Source organism: Sinohyriopsis cumingii, chromosome 12 (genome assembly GCF_028554795.1).
Source record: "Sinohyriopsis cumingii isolate HCF-2022 chromosome 12, ASM2855479v2, whole genome shotgun sequence".
NCBI classification, from domain to species: domain Eukaryota; kingdom Metazoa; phylum Mollusca; class Bivalvia; order Unionida; family Unionidae; genus Sinohyriopsis; species Sinohyriopsis cumingii.
Window position 1 is genome coordinate 35,786,273 of NC_142972.1, and position 24,594 is coordinate 35,810,866.

Consider the following 24,594-nt stretch of genomic DNA (forward strand, 5'->3'; position numbering starts at 1 on the left):
TATATATATATATATATAAGTCTTATGAATTTCTTCACAATCTAATTGAATTTTATCAGTATTGTTAAAACCATATTACTGAAATGTAGTTTAAAAATGAAAAGGTTTGGAAAATATTTTATGTTAAAGAATGTAATGTGATAAAATTGAATTGGTGAATTAGTACATAACATTTGTTGATATTTGAAAGAGTTGTGTCATTTTCCATACATCGCACATTAATTGGACCAACAATGCAAATGGCTATCCACGCTAACACCTGACCTATCATAAGCCAATTATATTATAACAAATGGAAATGTGATACACTTTATAGTGGTTGGCATGAAAGGGAGACAAAATGAGGTAATTTGCAAGGCTTGCAGCAAGATTTTGAATATTTCTGGCATGAAAGAAAGTGCTTTCAAGTCTCCTATGAAAAGTAAGAAACACGAGAATTGCAAGTTTGTATTACTTTGCATTCATTTAATGGGACTTGGATGAAAAGTGAGCTTTATGTAACTTCACCCACATGCTCGAGTGAAAGGTAATCATTGCCCTTCCAAAATCTGATAACAAATTTCTTGAGAAGTCCTTGAAAACAATATCTTTAGGGCTGGAATTTGCAATTAAACTATCACTTGTTTCTTCACCCTGTAGATGTAGACTTTTGTCAATTTTAGGGAAACACAAGTTTTAGAAGAGGTTTACGCAAGATTTAGGAAGGGAATTGAACCAATACAGCAGTTGGTAAGTGTAACACTAGGCTTTGACCTCAGATTGGGATGATGGTGTTTATATGGTCTTATTTTTGTGTGTCCTATTTTAGTGGGAAGCAAGACAAAGCGGTTATTTTTCCAATGGCAGCATTAGCATAAACAGTTTAAGGTTTTGATTAAAGGATTGAATTTGTGTATATTTCATTCATCCTATAATAGATTATCATTATATTTGGAATGAACCATTAGGAAGCTATGACAGTTCATTCCACAACATGTTTGCCACTTTTATCTTGGGGTCAAGGTCATAGTCATAGAAAATTTGTGTTCATGTTCTGGTTAAGGTTTTTTTCATTTGCTTATATTTCCCAAAGCCCTTGATGGATTTTATTTGGGATGATTCATTATGAAGCTAAGACAATTTATTTGATGACATGTATGCATATTCTTTTGACCTTGTGGACAAGGTCACAGTTGTAGAAAATTTGTGGAAAGGTTTGGTTCAAGTTTTTTCATTTGCTTGTATTCCTAAATCCTTTCATAGATTTTGTTCATATATTTCATGAATCATTATGAAACTAAGACAGTTCATTCTGTGACATGCTTACTTTCCCCATTTGACTTTGGGTAAGAGTCACATGGTTTACAGTAATGTTTTGATCATGGGATTAACATGGAGGCACAGGCTTTCTTGTTAAAGGTCAGAGATCATATCGGCTAAAAGAATTTTCATTTAGAAATGGCTTTAGTGATTTTGTTTGTAAAGTATAATTTTATTGTGCATCATAAATTGAAACCTTTTAACACAGTAAAACAGGCAGAAAAAAACCTAACATGCAAGAGTCCATTATTGCATATATAAATAATTGTATATTTCAGTTCTTTTGAGAATGTGATTATGCCAAAAAAGTCTTTCAAATAAACATATTTTCAGTCCCTGATGTGTGTAAATTAAATTATTTCTTCTTTAAAGTGTTAAATCATTACATGAAAGAAAACCCACACTTGCTTATGAAAGGACTAAAGATCTTAATTCTAAATTAGAAAAAACATGTATAAAAAAAGGATCATCAACTAAATGTAATAGACCTAGATGTTCTCACTGTTCTTTTATTAATGAAAATACTTCTTTCAATACTAATAATACGAAAGAAACTTTAAACATGCGTTGTAATACTAATTGTGCAACATCAAATGTGATCACATGCAAAAAAAGTGACATCCAATATATTGGACAAACCAGTCAACAAATATCTAAATGTATGAACCAACATAGATCAGACATAAAAAATTATATCGATCAATCATTCTCATCTCATGTTGCTGCCCATTTTAACAAGAGTTCCCATACTTTGCAAGATTTCTCCTTTCAACATATTGTTATAGCTATTTCAGAGATGGAACATCTGCTAAGGGAAGCCTATTGGATTCACCGTCTTAATACGGTATATCCAAAAGGTCTAAATTACAAAACACTATATGACATTCATTAATCCTTTTTTTTTTTAATTATGCCCCCTTTTTGCAATTAGTTAAGAATATTTCTATACATTTCTAATTTACAGAATAATTTAACTAGTGAAAGTGTAATTCAATATCTTAAAAATAAGTTAAACTAATTCTTTAAAAATGAAAGTGCATTTTTAAGTTAATTCTCAATACATTATGATTATTTATAAAATGCTTGATAAGTATTATGCACACCATAATTTTTTACTATATAAATTGAGTTCTGATGAAATAATGAACACTTATCAAAAATATATCAAGATATATATTATTATTTATTTTTAAATTTTTTTTTTAATTTTCATATTTTTTTATTTTATTTTTTTTATTTCTTTTTTAAATGTGCATTATACATAATAAAATAAAAATATTAATAAAACTGTTTATCTCTATTTATACATAACAATTATTTGCTTCTGATAATGTCATGACCCATTCCAGTGGAGATTCATTGCTAGCAGCAGTATCACATCTGGACCATCAAGAAGATGTTCTATAAGCTGTGAGAACATCATTATATAAATACTAGAGTTATTGAGTAAGAGGGAGACAAAAAAACAGAAGTTATTTAGGCTTATAGAGTTAATGAGGGAGACACAAAAACAAGTTATTTAGGCTTATAGAGTTAATGAGGGAGACACAAAAACAGAAGTTATTTAGGCTTATAGGAGTTTTTATTAACTGAATTCAGATATTTTAAACTGTAGAAGAATACTATAGTTAGAAATGTCAACACATCATTTCTTGAAATGTCTTTAAGCTTGAAATACAAAGAGCTTTCAGTTCTGCTTCCCAAAGTCTGTTCACAAGGCTTTATAGAGCCATTGTTATGTACTTCTGTGTTGTTAATTGAGTGACCTTTTTTCACAATGTATTTTTTTGAACATCATGACATTAGGAATGTTCTTTACTTGGTCTTTATCCATTGCCAGAGAGAAACTTTACAAGAGGAAACAAAGGAGTTGGAAAGAACGATAAAGGGTAAATATAATTTCTAATAAAGGAATATATATATAACTTTTCTGACATCTTATCTATAGTTCGGTATCATGTGTAACTCTCTGTATGTCATACTTTTTACTCTAGTTCATTATATTAGTTCCATGTTTGTTGTTGTTGTTGTTCTAGGGTTTAACGCTATTTTTGAGCACAAGATAGGCTATACATGGCGGCCAGTATAACTGGTGGAGGAAGAACCCTGGAAAACCCAGGGAAGAACCACTGACCCACAAGAAGCTACTGGCAGGCTTTCCCCACATGCCCACACTAGCCGAGCCTTGGACTCGAACCCATGCAGACAGAGGTGAGATGGCAGTGATCCGGAACGGTGAGCACTTTAGACCACTCGGCCACTCGGGGCCCCAGTTCCATGTTAGTGTGCTGGGGCTTATAGAATGTTAGGACCATCTTGAACCCCATACACTCTCAGCTGTTGAAGTCAGTCATAAAATTTTGTGTAATCCCTGTAAACTGTTGTGTAATGAATTTATTACCCCATAAACCTTCCTTAAATTTATTTCTTGAAAGAATGAAAAATAAGAATCTCTTAGCTGCCATCTTTGGCTATGCATACAATTGTTTACAAACAGCATGCTAGTTATAACAGTCACCTCCCTTGGACCCCCAAAAGATCCTGCCAAACAACTGACGAATCCGGATTGATTAATCAAAATCTACCTACTTTGGAGGGAAATTTCCACTGATGATAAACCAGTAACTCTGTTCTACGTGGATGTAAAATAAAATAATTAAATATATTTAATACGTAAATTAGATATTTGAATTTTATCTGTTGAAACTGAGGTTGTGTGCCATCTTATGTTGCCTATTGAATATTGCTAGTTATCATGTGACTTCTTATATTCCACATAAAAGTCACATGATCTAATTATGACCTTGTAATTCTTAAACCGTACTAGAATAATTTTTTATGAGAAATTCTGGATTTTATATCTTGGTATGGACCAATCATATTTTTAGAATTTCATTTATGATGTAATAATATATTATATACTTTATTAGTACATATCCGTTATTTTATGTACTCAATGCTTTAGTAGTGTAGGCCATTGTTTCATGGAGCCCCGATTGGTCTAAAGTGCTCACCATTACAGATCACTGCCATCTCACCTCTGTGCATATGTTCTTATGGGTCGGTGGTTGTTTCCAGGGTTTTCCCACGTTCTTTATCCACCATTTATACTGGCCGCAACAGAATCATTATTTCAGTAGTGGACCCGGGTGGCCAAGTGGTCTTAAGTGCTTGCTTTTACTAATCACTGCCATCTCACCATGGTTCATGTTGGTTTGAGTCTTAGGGCTTGGCCAATGTGGGTATGTGAGAAAGCTTGCCAGTAACTTGCTTATAGCTGTGGTTCACCTGGAATTTTCCAAGGTTATTCCTCTAGCAGTTATACTGGATGCCATATATTGCCTGTCATGCTGAAAAAGGAAGTTAAACCCACAATAACAACATCATTATCCAGTGATTTTTTTTTTATGAAAGGTTTTATGTGATCCTTCTCATCAGGGCATTATTAATATTTCAATTAACTACTGCATTTTTCAAGCTTGAGACTTTATACCTTGTGATCAGATTAATGCTGGTCTTACTTGTACGAGAAATTAAAAATTTTGTTTTGAAATTTTGATCCATCCTCTTGGAACAGGGCTTGGGCAGGCTAAGTTTTAAATAAAAGTGGAGAAACTCCTTAGGTGTTAGTTTTACATGTCTGAAAATTGTATGTGTTGTTGACCCGAACATCGTCAATGGGGGCATAAAGTTGCAGAGAACTTTGAAATTATTGAGTTAACCACATATACAGTAACTGGTCATGAAAGTACAAATTCAGATATGCAGCTAACTTTAGCCCATATGTGTATTCATACTGAAAGGACCCTGGGTCATAATATGGGCAGTACTGAGATTCTTACCCTTTCCCCCCTCCATACATACATATACTGGACATGAAAAGACCAACTTTCACAATAGGTCCATCTTTACACCCAGGAATGTTGTCAGACAAGCACATGATTTTGGGGATTGGGACAAAACAGGTAAGTGTGGGGATACATGTTTAATAAATGCCATCTAATAATGTCTTTAATAGTTTTCCATGACATACAGTCAGATCTGTTGTTTAGATATTGATTATTAACATCGGCAATAAATCTTTTCCAAAGGAACTCAATGTGATGCTTAGATGTTGATGGGCACTTCAGTGGAACTCTATGGGATGCTTAGATATTGATGTGTACTTCAGGGGAACTCTATGGGATGCTTAGATATTGTTGGGCACTTCAAAGGAACTCTGAACCGCTCCGGTGGCCTAGTGGTTAGAGTATCCGCCTTGGATGCAGGAGGTTGTAGGTTCGATCCCCAGCTGAATCATACTAAAGACTTACAAAAAGGATACTAACAGCTGCCTCACTTGGTGTTTAGCATTAAGTGGTTGGTGTTAGGACTGGTTGGCCTTGTGTCAGGATAATGTGACTGGGTGGGACATCGTGCTACATGTCTGCAGCATGATGCCCCAGTGCTAGACATCATTATAAACTGCCACACTGCAGACATCATAGCGACATGACTGAAAAATTGTTTAAGCTACGTTAAAAATCCAAATCACACACACAAAGGAACTCTGTGATGTTTAGATATTGATGGGCACTTCATTGGAACTCTATGGGATGCTTAGATATTGATGAGCACTTCAGTGGAATTCTATGGGATGCTTAGATATTGATGAGCACTTAAGTGGAATTCTATGGGATGCTTAGATATTGATGAGCACTTCATTGGAACTCTATGGGATGCTTAGATATAGATGAGAACTTAAGTGGAATTCTATGGGATGCTTAGATATTGATGAGCACTGCAATGGAATTATATGGAATGCTTAGATATTGATGAGCACTGCAATGGAATTCTATGGAATGCTTAGATATTGATGAGCACTGCCATGGAATTCTATGGAATGCTTAGATATTGATGAGCAATGCAATGGAATTCTATGGAATGCTTAGATATTGATGAGCACTTCAGTGGAATTCTATGGGATGCTTAGATATTGATGAACACTTCAATGGAATTCTATGGGATGCTTACATATTCATGGGCATTTCAAAGGAACTCTGTATGATGTTTAGGTATTGATGGGCACTTCAGAGGAATTCTTTGGGATGCTTAGATATTGATGAGCACTTCAGTGGAATTCTATGGGATGCTTAGATATTGATGAGCACTTCAGTGGAATTCTATGGGATGCTTAGTTATTGATGAGCACTGCAATGGAATTCTATGGGATGCTTAAATATTGATGAGAACTTCAGTGGAATTCAATGGGATGCTTAGATATTGATGAGCACTGCAATGGAATTCTATGGAATGCTTAGATATTGATGAGCACTGCAATGGAATTCTATGGGATGCTTAGATATAGATGAGCACTGCAATGGAATTCTATGGGATGCTTAGATATTGATGAGCACTGCAGTGGAATTCTATGGGATGCTTTGATATTGATGAGCACTGCAATGGAATTCTATGGAATGCTTAGATATTGATGAGCACTGCAATGGAATTCTATGGGATGCTTAGATATTGATGAGCACTGCAATGGAATTCTATGGGATGCTTAGATATTGATGAGCACTGCAATGGAATTCTATGGGATGCTTAGATATTGATGAGCACTGCAATGGAATTCTATGGAATGCTTAGATATTGATGAGCACTGCAATGGAATTCTATGGGATGCTTAGATATTGATGAGCACTGCAATGGAATTCTATGGGATGCTTAGATATTGATGAGCAATGCAATGGAATTCTATGGGATGCTTAGATATTGATGAGCACTGCAATGGAATTCTATGGAATGCTTAGATATTGATGAGCACTGCAATGGAATTCTATGGAATGCTTAGATATTGATGAGCACTGCAGTGGAATTCTATGGTATGCTTAGATATTGATGAGCACTGCAATGGAATTCTATGGGATGCTTAGATATTGATGAGCACTGCAATGGAATTCTATGGAATGCTTAGATATTGATGAGCACTGCAATGGAATTCTATGGAATGCTTAGATATTGATGAGCACTGCAATGGAATTCTATGGTATGCTTAGATATTGATGAGCACTGCAATGGAATTCTATGGGATGCTTAGATATTGATGAGCACTGCAATGGAATTCTATGGAATGCTTAGATATTGATGAGCACTGCAATGGAATTCTATGGAATGCTTAGATATTGATGAGCACTGCAATGGAATTCTATGGAATGCTTAGATATTGATGAGCAATGCAATGGAATTCAATGGAATGCTTAGATATTGATGAGCACTGCAATGGAATTCTATGGGATGCTTAGATATTGATGAGCACTGCAATGGAATTCTATGGGATGCTTAGATATTGATGAGCACTGCAATGGAATTCTATGGAATGCTTAGATATTGATGAGCACTGCAATGGAATTCTATGGAATGCTTAGATATTGATGAGCACTGCAATGGAATTCTATGGAATGCTTAGATATTGATGAGCACTGCAATGGAATTCTATGGGATGCTTAGATATTGATGAGCACTGCATGGAATTCTATGGAATGCTTAGATATTGATGAGCACTGCAATGGAATTCTATGGAATGCTTAGATATTGATGAGCACTGCAATGGAATTCTATGGAATGCTTAGATATTGATGAGCACTGCATGGAATTCTATGGAATGCTTAGATATTGATGAGCACTTCAATGGAATTCTATGGGATGCTTAGATATTGATGAACACTTCAATGGAATTCTATGGGATGCTTAGATATTGATGAGCACTGCATGGAATTCTGTGGGATGCTTAGATATTGATGAGCACTGCAATGGAATTCTATGGAATGCTTAGATATTGATGAGCACTTCAGTGGAATTCTATGGGATGCTTAGATATTCATGGGCATTTCAAAGGAACTCTATATGATGTTTAGATATTGATGAGCACTGCAATGGAATTCTATGGAATGCTTAGATATTGATGAGCACTGCAATGGAATTCTATGGAATTTAGATATTGATGAGCACTGCAATGGAATTCTATGGGATGCTTAGATATTGATGAGCACTGCAATGGAATTCAATGGAATGCTTAGATATTGATGAGCACTGCAATGGAATTCTATGGGATGCTTAGATATTGATGAGCACTGCAATGGAATTCTATGGAATGCTTAGATATTGATGAGCACTGCAATGGAATTCTATGGAATGCTTAGATATTGATGAGCAATGCAATGGAATTCTATGGAATGCTTAGATATTGATGAGCACTTCAATGGAATTCTATGGGATGCTTAGATATTGATGAACACTTCAATGGAATTCTATGGGATGCTTAGATATTCATGGGCATTTCAAAGGAACTCTATATGATGTTTAGATATTGATGAGCACTTCAATGGAACTCTATGGGATGCTTAGATATTGATGAACACTTCAATGTAATTCTATGGGATGCTTAGATATTCATGGGCATTTCAAAGGAACTCTATATGATGTTTAGATATTGATGGGCACTTCAGAGGAATTCTTTGGGATGCTTAGATATTCATGGGCATTTCAAAGGAACTCTATATGATGTTTAGATATTCATGGGCACTTCAGAGGAACTCTGTGTGATGTTTAGGTATTGATGGACATTTAGAAGGGACTTCATGTGATGTTTAGATATTGATGGGCACTTCAAAGGGACTCCATGTGATGTTAGATATTGATGAGAACTTTAATGGAATTCTATGGGATGCTTAGATATTGATGATCACTTCAATGGAACTCTACGGGATGCTTAGATATTCATGGGCACTTCAATGAAATTCTGTGGGATGCTTAGATATTGATGAGCACTTCAGTGGAACTCTATGGGATGCTTTGATATTGATGAGCACTGCAATGGAATTCTATGAAATGCTTAGATATTCATGGGCATTTCAAAGGAACTCGATATGATGTTTAGATATTGATGGGCACTTCAGAAGAACTCTGTGTGATGTTTAGATATTGATGGGCACTTCAGAAGAACTCTGTGTGATGTTTAGATATTGATGGGCACTTCAGAAGAACTCTATGTGATGTTTAGATATTGACGGGCACTTCAAAGGAACTCTGAGATACATTTTGATGGTTGCTTCAAAGGAACTATGTGATACATATATAGTTTTGGACACTTAAGAGGAACTCTGTTTGATGCTTTGATATCGTTGGACACGTCAAAAGAACTCTATGTGACATTTAGATATTGATGGATACTTCAAAGGAACTCTTTAAGATACAGGTTGATGGTTACTTCAAAGGAATTATGTGATACATATATAGTTTTGGGCACTTAAGAGGAACTCTGTGTGATGCTTTGATGTCGTTGGACATGTCAAAAGAACTCTATGTGACATTTAGATATTGATGGATACTTCAAAGGAACTCTGTAAGATACAGGTTGATGGTTACTTCAAAGGAACTCCATGTGATGTTTAGATATTGATGGGGACTTCAAAGGAACTTTATGTGATGTATAGATATTGATGGGCACTTAGGAGAGACTCCATGTGATGTTAGATATTGATGGGGACTTCAAAGAAACTCTGTGATGCTAAGATATTAATGAATACAATGGGCACTTTAAATCTTTAATAATCTGCTTCAGCATAATTTCTTCATTTGAGTTGTGCAGGCTTGGAAACTACATTTTTGTAGCCCAAATGAAAGACGAGTTATCCAGGCTTATACTAGATACGAGATACAATTTTTGTTGAATTTATCTTCAGTGGTCTAAGTAAAACACATAGGACACTAGCTCTCTACAAGCTATTTTCCTGACATTACATCTGTATGCCTACAGGAAACATGAGCTGTCCAGGCCTGGAAACTACATCTGTATTGTCTAAGGGAAACTTGAGTTGTGCATGGCACTCTACAGACTTGGGAATTACATCTGTACAGCCTAATGGGAACTTGAATTGCATGGGGCACTCTAGAGGCTTGGGAACTACATCTATGCTGCCTAATAGAAACATGAGTTGTACATGGCACTGTCCAGGCTTGGAAACTACCTATATGTAGCCTAAGTGAAACATGAGTTGAGTATGGCACTCTACGGGCATGGAAACTAAATCTTTATAACCTAAGGGAAATTTTAGTTTGTGAATGGCAGTCTACAGGTTTGGAAAATAAATCTGTCAGCCTGAGGGAAACTCAAGTTGTACATGGCACTCTACAGGTTTGGAAACTACATCTGTGTAGCCTATGGGAAACTTGGAGATTTGTTTTTGTTTTTTTAAAGAATATATTTCATGAATCTTTATAATTCAGATTTGTTGTCAATTCATTGATAATAAACTCTGTTACCAGGTGCTCAACGAATCATGAACAACAACAATGAGATTATTGTGAATACAAAAGAGATACTGGAGAAACTGGAACATGCTAAAGATATTCCCTGCATAGTCATCCCAGCAAGTACAGAAACTTCAGAAAGAATTTGGTAAGTAAGCCTGTTTCTGGTAGTGGTTTTTGACAGCATCAGTATGGTGTTGCATTTATATCAGTGATGTCACCATTCATGAAAATCTTATTTTCTGATTATGGTTTTCGTCTTGTGTCAACATAACTATGATAATAAAATTCGGTCAATGTTGGCAGCGATGTCACCATTAACGTTAATATTCTATGCCAAAGACTGATATAAAAGTGCTACAATAATAGTATGGGTCATGAAAGTTTACAATAATAGTATGGGTCACAAAGGGCTACAATAATAGTACGGGTCATGAAGGTCTACAATAACAGTATGGATCATAAAGGGCTACAGTAATAGTATGGGTCATAGGGGAGATATCGTATTTCTCAGACTGCTTGTTGAAGAGAGAAAAAAATGAATTGCTTGTTCTTTTCATATTTGAGTGATTTCATCAACGTATTGGTACTTGTCTTTAAGGACATTCTTCATATTTTGTCACATTAATACTGTGGTATATGTCTTCCAAGACCAAAGTGTATGTGTTTGTGTGTGTATCAGTTTCTGTGTATGTGGCTAAGGTTTAATAGCATGTCAGTACAATCCTGTGCATAGTAATTTTTGGCATCACAAGAAAGGCATATAACACAAATATACAGTCAAGAAGGGTTAGTCACATTTATTTCTAAAAAATGGATAGAATATCGTCATGGGATACATCCCAGGTCAAAACATATGCCTCCATTAATCACCTCTTCTGACATGCAGGTGGTTACCTCAAGTCTATTCTGCATACCAGAGCCTTCCTCAGTCCTCTTCCCCAAGCCCACAAGCAGTACTCTTCCCCAAGCCAAAAGACGGTCGTCGTCCCCAAGCCCACAGGTGGTCTTCTTATGGGAACTTGAAATATTTGTGTTCTTGTGAATGACATGGTTATTCATAGCTGTAATTTCTTATGTATTTACACTTTGAAATATGAACAGAAATTTGTGATCTTTGAAGACATGTTTTCAAAGAGAAGATGTATTGACTGCAGTCATTAAACTAGAGGGACTTTTATGGCTTGCAGTCACAAATCATTCCCCAGATACCAAAACCTATCCTAGATTTTATCGGCCTCCAGTCTGTGACTGGATGTTTTGTCACAGAATATTTTAATGTATCTGCGTTTAAATTTTCAGTTCATTTCACCTTTTTAATAATAATAGAAACTTAATGGGGAGGGAGGCAAAATTGATACCCATCATGTTACCAGGGTTACAATGTGGACATGGCTATGACCAGAAATTCAACCCAGCTTTTTAAGAAAGAGGTATTGTATGGTTTGACAATTTCCTCAATACGTCTTAAAAACATTTGTTTATAACTAGTTTTGACTAGCACTAATACAATAAAATATTAGAACATTCATTGTACTAATTGGTGACCTACTTTTCCTTATATTTGTCTTAGTAACATTAGGCTTATCTGACAGTTTTGTACTGTTTTAAGTATTCAGTAGTTATTTAAGTTTTACAACTTATTTTGTGGAAAGAATGTATTTTTAACAAATAACACAACTGGATTGAGCAGAAGCTTGATTACATAGATACTTGAATGGTTCCAAAATTAAAGGGTGGTGGGTGGTAGTGAGTAGAAGACAATCTCTTACTTTCATTAAATATTGGTGGTGGTGGTGGCTTGAAGTAAAGATAGTTTGATTTGATGGGTGGCAGAATCTTTGTAACAGTTCCTTCAGATGCTTTCAGTCCTAGAGTATCCGATTCTGGGATGATGTAGACCGTTAGAAAATTTCATTTTATTTTTATTCCAGTTTTAATTCTGGAGGGGAGTCCATGGATACATCAATCCTGAATTATGGCTCCATTGTTGGGGCAGTTCCACAAAGGTAGGAGTAAAATAATTCAAAGTGTTTTACAGTTTTGTTTAATATTTGATATCCTTGTTAATTGTTTTTAATAGGACCTTAAAGAGAAGACCAATTAGTGTTGGATCTTTTCAATCTTTTCCAGTGTTAAGGTATCAGGAGCTATGGAATTCTGGGAAGTTTTATTTTGTTTAAGCTTTGTTAATGAGATTTATTGACCTTTTGAATTCAAACTGCAGGCAGAATGTTCATGGACATATTCTTTGCACTTGTCTCAGTTTCAAAGGGCAGAGTTTGGAGTGAGAAAGATTGAGGTTCATTAAATCTGCCATAGGCAGCATAGCACTTTTGATCAATTGGCCACCTCACACAGCTGCCAGCACAGCCCATGGGAATTGTTACATTAAAAAGTAGTTTACAAGGGCTCAAAATCCAGGGCAGTCTAACTTTTTTTAAAACATTATTTCAGCAATTTTGGAATTTTGTCTGAAAATAGTGGTTTCAATGTTGGCATTTATATCTTAGCATTTTCAAATGTGGTAATTTTGTGTGTGACGACAACAGCCAGTATATTGTACCTCCAGCAAAACTTGCCTTTCCAGCATGTGCTGGATCAGATCCATTCTTGAGCTGAAAAATTTGTTGTGGGGGGGGGATTCCCCCCTTCATTTGAAAAAAATAATTGGCCACATTTAAATAATAAATTTTGATTTCATTAATATTCATGATTTCAGTCAGATGCTGCTAAATCACTAAAATAGCCATATATATTGTATGTGAATTTTTCATAAATTATCTCTCCTCAAGCTTTCTCATCATGGACTGTATAAACACATTTTCCCACCATTTAAATGCAAAGATCTCTTAATTTCTTAAATGAAGCAAAACTGATTTTAATCAAATATTGAATTTTAATTACAAAAGTATGAGTAAATGTCAATATTTTATCCTTTTTCAATTATTTAAGAAGGACATTGATTTAAATTACAGGAGAATCCTCATCAGATTCATCAGAATGTTTCTGTCATAATTTTTGATGTCCGTAAAATTGTTTTTGAAAATGGTATGTTTTAATCTCACCTGTCTCAGAGACCAAGTGAGCTTATGGTATGGTCTGCTGAACAGATTTGGACTAAATTTGATTAAACAAATCATCATGGCATGAATGGCTTTCAGGGTTGTACAGATTTGGACTAAATTTGATTAAACAAATCATCATGGCATGAATGGCTTTCAGGGTTGTACAGATTTGGACTAAATTTGATTAAACAAATCATCATGGCATGAATGGCTTTCAGGGTTGTACAGATAATGATGATCTGCCATCAAATATAGCCACAGTTACTAAAAGACAGAAAGGAACCTTAAATGACTGAATTTGACAGGAAGTATCCTTGCTAGAGAGCTTTCAAAATAATGCTGATCCAGTATCCAATAAAGATGTAATTACAAAAGTAATAGTGCATCATTAAACTGCCATCTTTTACAAATGGCTTAAGAACATTTGACCAATTTTTTTTTTAAAGCATCCATGCATGAAGCTTTCAAATTGTTAAAAATATTCCTTATCTGCTATCAGATATGGCCACTGTTACTAAATATAGATCAACCTTTAAACAGTGTCTCAATAAAACCTGCTAAACCATAATTTGAACAAATTTAAATGAAAGCCCTGCCATAAAAGGCTTACAAATGATACCGCTCCGCAATAAAATATGACCACTGTTACTAAAGATAGAAAAATCTTTAAATTAATTTTTTGAAAAACCACTTCAAAGAATTGACCAAATTTGACAGAATGCACCCTGGTATAAAGAGATTTCAAATTTGTACAATTGCTGATCTGCCATCAAATCTGACCACCATTATTAAAAATAGAAAAACCTTTTAACAACAACAGTGTCTTAAAAATGTTCAGCAGAATTTTACCAATTTAATTGAAAGCATCCTAACTTGAAAGACGTTCAGACTTTTTACATATGATGCTTATCTGTTATCAAATGTGGCTACCATTACTACAAATAAAAAGAAATAGTGGAACAATTTTACTGGACAATAAAAACCTATTCAATAGAAGTTGATCAACTCTGAAATAGAAAACATCTTGGCATATAGACCTTTTAGTGTCAGATAAATGATGCTAATGTGCCATCAAATCTGGGTGAAGATTAAAAAAAAAGGAATAAAGCTTACAGTAACTGTTTTATGTAATCAACAACACTGGAAGAAATTTCTACAGAAAGCATCTTACTGACTCAGATTTCTTGGTCAATTAGTTTCACATTTGGATGCTGAGGCAAATGTCTGCCATGTGAGTGATCTCAGGCCTACTCAGGTCTCTTGTTCTTCCAGGTTTTCATTGCAAACTCACAGACAAATGCCAGAGGAGTTTCTCACTGATGAAATAGAGAGTCTTGGATCGTATACTCCTCTTGACTCACTTAGTATGGTCTCCACACGAACTGATGCATCGGATGATATTATTATTGAAGGTATGAATTACTTGTTTGTACCCTGCTATACTTTCGTGTCATGGGGCTATTCATTTTCAATCTAGACGGAGATCACGTAGAGGATGATATATGTATTACCCCACCATCATGTTAAAAAAATTAGTTATAGGAAAATTGCTTATTTTTTTGTTGCAGTGTTCATCATGTTTGTAAATTTACCTTTGTTTTAGCAAAATTGTATACATTTCAGTTCACCCTAATTATAAATTTAAATTACCATCAGTTTAGTTCACCCTAGATGTAAAATTATTTTGAATCACCATTTGGTGTAAATGTGTACATTTTTATTTAATGTTGGTCATAATATTGAGTGTCTTGAACAAATTTTTTTAATATCAGTGAGTTCAGGATATTTGCAGCATACATTTTTGCAGATGACATATTGCCATAATTTTTACAGTATGCATGTACTGTTTATGAATAATAGTTTCACATATTCAATTTTCTCATCAAAATGTGCTGAAAATCTGTGCTTTCAAAAAATTAATTATTTACATTACCTTCATGCTAGAATTTTCCCTGTTCCTGGACATCTTTTAATCTGTATTGTGGTAATATTATAGGTTACCCTTCAGTAATATTGCACAGCCTGCTTTTTGGCAATCTGTTAGGCATCTAGACAATATTGTGATAACTTCAAAAGAAAGTTTTCAGGCCATACCCTTACAAAGGAGATATCAGCATTGGAAGAAAGCTAAGTTTTGACCCAAAGCAAAGAGACATGACATTTCCCCAGATGATTATCACATACTTTCTGAATATTGTAATTTATTTATATTGATTATTCCATAATTCATTCATTCATAATTTTTAGCTATGCTCTTTGAACCAGGTACATCTTTTAAATGGGATGGCCTTGATCTTGTTTGCAATGCTGACATAATTCATTGATGAACGTAAATTTAGCTGTGCTTTTTCAGCCCAGTACATCTTTTAAATGGAATGGCCTTAATCTTGCTATACTGACATAATTAATTCATAAACTTGATCGTCAGGTACATATTCTTAGTGTAATGGCAATTATCTTGCTTTAATGACATGAATAAAATTGCTATAATCAGGAGTCTTTGAGGAGCCTGATACCTTAGTTGGTAGTATGTCTGACTTGTAATCCAAGCGTTGCAGGTTTGATACCTGCCCAGGCACCTAGCTCCCATTTCCTCGGCATGATAAAAAGTGCTTTTCAAAATCACCAATAACAACAAAGATATGTTTGATTGGTAGAAAAATGGCACAGTGAGATGTGGCATGGTAATATTGCAGTTTGATTGATGGAAAAATGGCACAATGAGATGTGGTATGGTATTATTGCAGTTTGATTGATGGAAAAATGGCACAATGAGATGTGGCATGGTAATATTGCAGTTTGATTGATGGAAAAATGGCACAGTGAGATGTGGCATGGTAATATTGCAGTTTGATTGATGGAAAAATGGCACAATGAGATGTGGCATGGTAATATTGCAGTTTGATTGATGGAAAAATGGCACAATGAGATGTGGCATGGTAATATTGCAGTTTGATGGAAAAATGGCACAATGAGATGTGACACAGTATTATTGCAGTTTGATTGATGGAAAAATGGCACAGTGAGATGTGGCATGGTAATATTGCAGTTTGATTGATGGAAAAATGGCACAATGAGATGTGGCATGGTAATATTGCAGTTTGATTGATGGAAAAATGGCACAATGAGATGTGGCATGGTAATATTGCAGTTTGATTGATGGAAAAATGGCACAATGAGATGTGGCATGGTAATATTGCAGTTTGATTGATGGAAAAATGGCACAATGAGATGTGGCATGGTAATATTGCAGTTTGATGGAAAAATGGTACAATGAGATGTGGCACAGTATTATTGCAGTTTGGTTGATGGAAAAATGGCACAATGAGATGTGGCATGGTAATATTGCAGTCTGATTGATGGAAAAATGGCACAATGAGATGTGGCATGGTAATATTGCAGTTTGATTGATGGAAAAATGGCACATTGAGATGTGGCATGGTATTATTGCAGTTTGGTTGATGGAAAAATGGCACAATGAGATGTGGCATGGTATTATTGCAGTTTGATTGATGGAAAAATGGCACAATGAGATGTGGCATGGTAATATTGCAGTTTGATTGATGGAAAAATGGCACAATGAGATGTGGCATGGTAATATTGCAGATGAGCAAGAAATTGTCCTTGAAGATACTGGGTCAGAAAAAAGCTCCAGAAAGAATGGCAAACATCAAAAGAAGAAAAAGCAGGGTAGAGAAGATTTGCCACAAAAAGTTCTAGTGAAAGGTGAGTGAAAGACAAATGTTGTCAGATGTGTTTTAATTTTGTTCCAAATTTTAGGAACAAATGATTGTTGCTTTCCATATATCTGTTTAGTAGCATTTTGAGGAAAAAAACCAGTTTACATAGATTAGCATTCTTCTCATGTAGCAAGAATAGTAAATCAAGAAATTTTGCTTCGTTTTCAAATATACTTATTATAATGCGTTTGACCGAATTTGACAGAAAGTATCCTGAGTGAAAGCATTCAGATTGATTCAAATAATTCCAACTTGCCATTAAATATGGCTCCAGTTACTAAAAGAAAACTCCCCAACCTTTTAAGATGATTTCTTCAAAATGCACTGAACAGAATTGTGTCAATTTGACAACAAGCACCATGGGTTAATGGCCTTTAAATTTGATACAAATGATATCCAATCTGCTATCAAATATGGACAGGAAACTAAAATAGAAAACATAAAACTTTTGAACAGTTTTATCGCATAAACCACTAGATTTTGACCAATATTGATAAAGCATCCTAGCATATACCAAACAGAGAAATATTGAATACAATTGTTTTTATAACATGTAATTAACAGCATTGAAAGAAATTTCCATGGAATATATCCTGCTGACCCAGACTTCTTGACCAACTGATGTTGTATTTGCCTGTTAGGCAATTGATATCCACTTGGGCCTCTTGTTTAAACTTGCTGTAATGTTAAGATTATGTGCTGAAGATTTGCAAAACAGAGAAACCTTCAAACAGATGTTTTCATAATATATGCAATAAAATATATTGAAAGCCATTTTTACAGAAACCATCCTAGTGTCTCCGATTCCTTGGCTACTTCTTTTGCATTTGGGTATTATGCAGATGCCAGCCAGCACTCTTTTTTTTTTACTTTGTTTCCAGGCCACAATGAGCAAGTGTATGTGTCTCACATCAGGAACCCATGTCACTTTGTTGTGCAGTTGAAGAGAGAAGTACCCAGGCTTCGCAGCCTTTCTATATCTATCAACAATTGGTGTAACAGTCCCGATGCCAATAAGCATCTACTGAATGAAGTAGATGTTGGTATGTAATAAATTACTTTTGCTAAATTGAATTTCTTTCATTTAGCAGTCATATATGTATGATGCCCTCGTGAGACTGATCTATTTCAGGCATTGAGTCCCACATTGCGATGTAGGAACCGTATAGTACATACATTTCAGTCTGCCTCAATCTATCCTGTCTGTCAGTCTATCCTGTCTGTCTGTCAGTCCATCCATTCACACTTCTTATACCAAACATAGCTATGCAGACTTCACATATAATTTGTTAATCCAGATTTGACCTTTAGTGGCTTCACTTTTTCGGTCCAAAGTGACAGAGTTCTTGTCCTTTTTCAATCAAAATGACAGAGTTATTGTCCTTTTTCAATCAAAGTTACATATCCACTATAACTATTTAACATTTTCTGATGCAGTTTGGTGTGTATATTGTCTCATAGGCCTAGCTGTGCCTTTTATGCATTCTGTCTTGTCAACTCTGTTAGTGTCATGACCATTACAGATTAATTTATATCTTTACGTTGGATATTATCTTTAAAAGTTTGCGTGTAATTAGATATCATTTTAAATGAGATTTACTGGTTACATGTTGATGTACCTTTTAAAGGTTTCACATTGTTGGATTCCGATTTTGAAGGAGTTATTGCCCATTTTCCATCAGTATTACATCTGCACAATAGGATATACATGTTTCCAGCATAGCCCAAGAAATATTTAGAATATTGTGATGTAATTTGGTTTGCAAAAGTTTACACAGGAAACAAAAAAGTTACAGTGAATTATTCAGAATCTATCAAATGCTCCCTGTATATCAGTGTAAATTTACACTTAGTCATGTCTTATATAAAATATGTTAAACTTCAGATAAAGAAAATACTGAACTTTACTGAAATTAGTAAATACTAACAAGAATCCAAAAGTTGCAGTTATATTACTGACAGGAATTTTCCCCAAAAAGATATCTGTATCAAAGATATTATTTACTTTTATTTTGATGAAACCTTGAATTAGGTGGATTTCTGTCATTCCATGCCTTAATTAGAAGAGTTGATGCCTGCTATGCTCATCGTCTCCAAACATTGGTTTCCAACAAATAAACTTCAATTTAAGGTCTTGCTTGGCAAATTATAGTGAGCAGCACCCTTGTGATGCCCCTGTCACTACTTGCTCAAGCCTTATATGTTTCTTTAACATCCAATGGATGTTAAGAAAATTTGATGTAACACTTTACTCTGCATAATTTAACATTACATTAAACTGAAATTTTGGACAAAATTATAAGATAAAGTGAAATTCTGTTAGATATTTCCTCCACTTTGGAGCATGTCTGTTGATATCTTTCTTATTCAGTTATGTTACCTAAGGGGAATTCCACGGACTTGAAAATACCTCATAAGCCTAGGTTAATAAAGAAGTTCAGTGTATTTTGGTTTTACTTAAGCACCAAAAGTGCCAAATTGTTGTTTTCTTATTTTATGCATGCAGCTCTGTATTGTTGAGACCTTAAATATGTATGATTTCCAATGTTCCCTGACATCACATGAGTTATATCTCATAACTGAATGCTGCTTCTACCCTCCGGACTTTGGTTTCCACAGCATAACTATTCCAAGATTTGTTGGTTTTCAACAGAATTTTGCTTGCCGGCCTTTTATAAGTCTGATTTCCAGCAATCCTTGAAATCACATGAGTTACATCCCTTGATTGATTGAACTCTGATTTCGACAGCACAATTGTACCAGGATTTGTTGGATTTCAACCAGTTCTGGCATGCATCATCTTGATATTGATCAGATGCTGAATGAGTTTAATTTCCAGCATTTGATGGTATTAATCACATGAGTTATGTCCCCTGATTGCCCATCCTTCTGACTTTGGTTTCCACAGCAAAGCATTAACAAGGATTGTTGGATTTTAACCAGATTTTGGTGTGCAGCTTTGTATTGATTAGACCTTGAATAGATTAGATTTCCAATATTCCACATCATCATTTAGAGGGAGTATGGCACCTGAATTCCATTCCAGAAGGTGGATTCCAGAACAAGTTCTTCTTCTTAAGACCATATTTAGCAAATTATAATTGGTAAGGCTGTTTGCATTGCACCATTACTATAATAGCTATTGCAGGATTCATCAAGGACATTCATCTAAAGCACAATCATGAATATCCCTCAAAATTTAAAGTCATGCAAAAAGTAGAAATTGTGCACATTGTTTGTAAAGACTGTTTTATTATATTTATTGTAAAAATCCTTTTAGCTACTCTCATCTAAATGCTGTCCTTGATCTCAACCCTTATATACATTCCCACTGTATTATACAGAATGCATAATATGCATCATTTAGTGTTATACTATAATATATAGAACACATGATATTAAGTGTTATACTGTAATATACAGAACACATAGTATGCATTAAGTGTTATACTGTAATATATAGAACACACAGTATGCATTTAGTGTTATACTGTAATATATAGAACACATGATATGCATTAAATATTATACTATAATACAGTGGAACCCCACAATAACGCGATAATTGGGGTCCACAGAATTGGATTGCGTTAATATCAGGGTCATGTTAATGCGGGGTTTTAAAGTATTTTACTTTTTTCAGAGAACAATTCACTGTATTCATGCCTAATGTATATAATGAATAGGGTATCAACACCGTTTACTATCGTGCCGTCGTGGCATTCAGTTCATCTGTAATGCATGTAATTCCCTTGAAAAATGGCACACAGACTTACAATATTCAATATTTTTTCCCAGATCATTGTGTCTGAATTCACCGTTTAATATATAGCATGAACAGAGTATCAACACCGTTTACTTGCCATCTGATATCGTACTATCGGGGCTTGAAATTAATCCATAAAATATGTAATTCCATTGTAAAAATTACATACATATGTAAACTATTCAATAAATTTTTCACACATCATTGTGTGTCTGAATTCAATGTGAAAAATTAACGGCAAAATTAGGTTAAGAAAGACGAAGCACGTGTACGGTTCATTACGTTCCTGGGTCTATGAACGGTGTCAGTACAAATTTCATACTGCTAAAGTTTTCTCATATGCGTTTCCATGTACATTTATCCTTTGCAAATTTCCAATAATTAAAGCTTTGTACGCCTATTCGTTTGAACGACTACAACAAGAATAATTACCAATCAACACATGCTTTCAGCGTGCATATAACTTTTACTTCAGATTTTGTGAATAAAGAAAGAAACATATGAAACCTACTATACTAATCATTGCGCAAAAGTGCAGAGAACGACTAGCGTTTGTGAACTAGCTTTCCCATAATGGTAAAATATTTTTAAAAAATAAATAGGAAATTAATAACGAGTTCATAAACAAACACCATACCCATGTAAAACCCGAGAACTAAGTGCAGTAGGTCTGCAATGACCACGAATCACTTTTATATATAAAAAAATTTAAAGCTGAACGCATGTACAATTTCATACCCTTTCAATGTCCAGCTAATAAAGCAGACATTATTTACTAGTCAACTGACTGCGTCTAATAACACCGCCAAGCCCAGCAAACATGTTGGCGGCTTTTGTTGTTTGATGTTTATTAAATTGTGAGAATCTTTTATCAACCACTGCATTGGCTGCTGCTTGTTTGTGTTCGCAGTTAAAGAAGAAACACATGTCAGCTATTGTTTGAGGAACGATTGTATACAGAATTAATTGAAGACAATCACAAAGACGACTTACTGGCTTTACTCATAGATCAGTAAAAAGTGACATTTCCGATAATGTTTATTTTGGCATAACACTTCAAGAACCTGGTGAAATTGTTAAATTTCAGAAGCCAAGCCACGATCATATTATATTTGAATTCATACTCTAACTCTTCCCAAAATGATAATAAGCGTTTTACTCACTATTTCTCGTACCTTAAAAAAAAGTATTTTCCCAGGTACGAGAAAAATACACGTACGTTATTTAAAATTTCAGGAACCACGCTACGATCGTATTCTATATCGTATTATACTCAAATTCATACACAATCTCTTCCCCAAAATGATGATAATTTGTTTGTTGCACAATAACGAATTCATAAGTAAACCCCATGCACATATAAAACCCAATAACTAAGTGCAGAAGGCCTGCAATGGCCACGAGTCACTTTTATAAAATAAAAAATAAAAAGTAAAGCTGAACGCATGTACAATTTCATACCCTTTCAATTTCCAGCTAATAAAGCGGGCATTTTTTAACTAGTCAACTGATTGCGTCTATAAACACCACCAAGCCCAGCAAACATGTTGGCGGCTTTCATTTTCTGATGTTTATTAAATTGTGAGAATCTTTTATCAACCACCGCATTGTCTGATGCATGGTTGTGTAATCAGTTAAATAAGAAATACATGTTGAGTATTGATTGAGCAATGATTGTATACAGAATTAATTGAAGACAATCACAAGGACGACTTACTGACTTTACTCATGGACCAATAATGAATAGCACTTCCGAAAATGTTTATTTTGGCATAACACTTCAAGAACCTGGTGATATTGTTAAATTTCAGAAGCTACGCCACGGTCGTATTATATTAAAATTCATACATGAACTCTGCCCCAGAATGATAATAAATGTTTTACACACTATTTCTTGTACCTAAAATAAAAATTTAAAAAAATCCCGGTATGAGAAAAATACACATGTATTTAAAATTTCAGGAACCACGCCACAGTCATATAAAATTCGATTTCAAACCTTTCAATTTCCAACTAATAAAGCGGACATTATTTACTGGTCAACTAATTGCGTCTAATAACACCACCAAGCCCAGCAAACATGCTGGCGGCTTTTTTTACTGGATCAGTAATAAGTAACATTTCCGATAATATTTATTTTTGGCATAACACTTTAAGAACCTGGTGATATTGTTAAATTTCAGAAGCTACACCACGATCGTATTATATTAAAATTTATACGCAAATTCTTCCCCCAAAATGATAATATACGTTTTACACCCTATTTCAGGAACCATGCCATGATCATATTAAATTATAATCCATACACGATCTCCTCTCCATAATGATACTAATTTATTTATACACTATTTCATGTACTTTGAAGAATTTTTTTTCTTCATGTGCGAATATACGAAATTTCGGGAGCTACGCCACGACCGTGTTATATCCGAATTCGCGTTAAATCGGGGCACGTTACAGCGGGGTTGCACTGCATATAGAACACATGATATGCATTAAGTGTTATACTGTAATATACAGAACACATGATATGCATTAAGTGTTATACTGTAATATAGAAAATGTGCATTTAGTGTTATACTGTAATAAACAGAACACATGATATTAAGTGTTATACTGTAATATACAGAGCACATGGTATGCATTTAGTGTTATACTGTAATATATAGAACACATGATATATATAAGGTGTTATACTTTAATATAGAGAACACATGCATTAAGTGTTATACTGTAATATACAGAACACATGATATGCATTAAGTGTTATACTGAACATGCAGAACACATATGCAATTAAGTGTTATACTGTAATATAGAAAACGTGCATTTAGTGTTATACTGTAATATACAGAACACATGATATGCATTAAGTGTTATACTGTAATATACAGAACACATGATATGCATTAAGTGTTATACTGTAATGTACAGAACACATGATATGCATTAAGTGTTATACTGTAATGTACAGAACACATGATATGCATTAAGTGTTATACTGTAATGTACAGAACACATGATATGCATTAAGTGTTATACTGTTACATAGAAAACGTGCATTTAGTGTTATACTGTAATATACAGAACACATAATATGCATTAAGTGTTATACTGTAATATACAGAACACATGATATGCATTAAGTGTTATACTGTAATGTACAGAACACATGATATGCATTAAGTGTTATACTGTAATGTACAGAACACATGATATGCATTAAGTGTTATACTGTAATGTACAGAACACATAATATGCATTAAGTGTTATACTGTAATATACAGAACACATAATATGCATTAAGTGTTATACTGTAATATACAGAACACATGATATGATTTTAATACACTTATTACACTTGTTATTGCTCAGTTGGAAACTGTTGAAGGTTTTTTTTTAAAAAACCGTACTGAGAGGGCACACAATA

General features: G+C 34.4%; 1 protein-coding gene across 1 annotated transcript in view; it reads left to right on the plus strand.

Annotated features, from left to right (window-relative positions):
• LOC149786253 (RING finger protein 17-like) overlaps window positions 1-24,594 on the plus strand; it is a 200,178-nt gene that overhangs the window by 65,428 nt on the left and 110,156 nt on the right. The window contains exons 10-16 of the mRNA XM_089976633.1: window positions 663-729; window positions 3,140-3,188; window positions 10,606-10,738; window positions 12,525-12,599; window positions 14,931-15,070; window positions 17,265-17,384; window positions 18,280-18,441. Coding sequence (XP_089832759.1) covers window positions 663-729; window positions 3,140-3,188; window positions 10,606-10,738; window positions 12,525-12,599; window positions 14,931-15,070; window positions 17,265-17,384; window positions 18,280-18,441 — 746 coding nt within the window. The remainder of the gene's footprint in view (window positions 1-662; window positions 730-3,139; window positions 3,189-10,605; window positions 10,739-12,524; window positions 12,600-14,930; window positions 15,071-17,264; window positions 17,385-18,279; window positions 18,442-24,594) is intronic.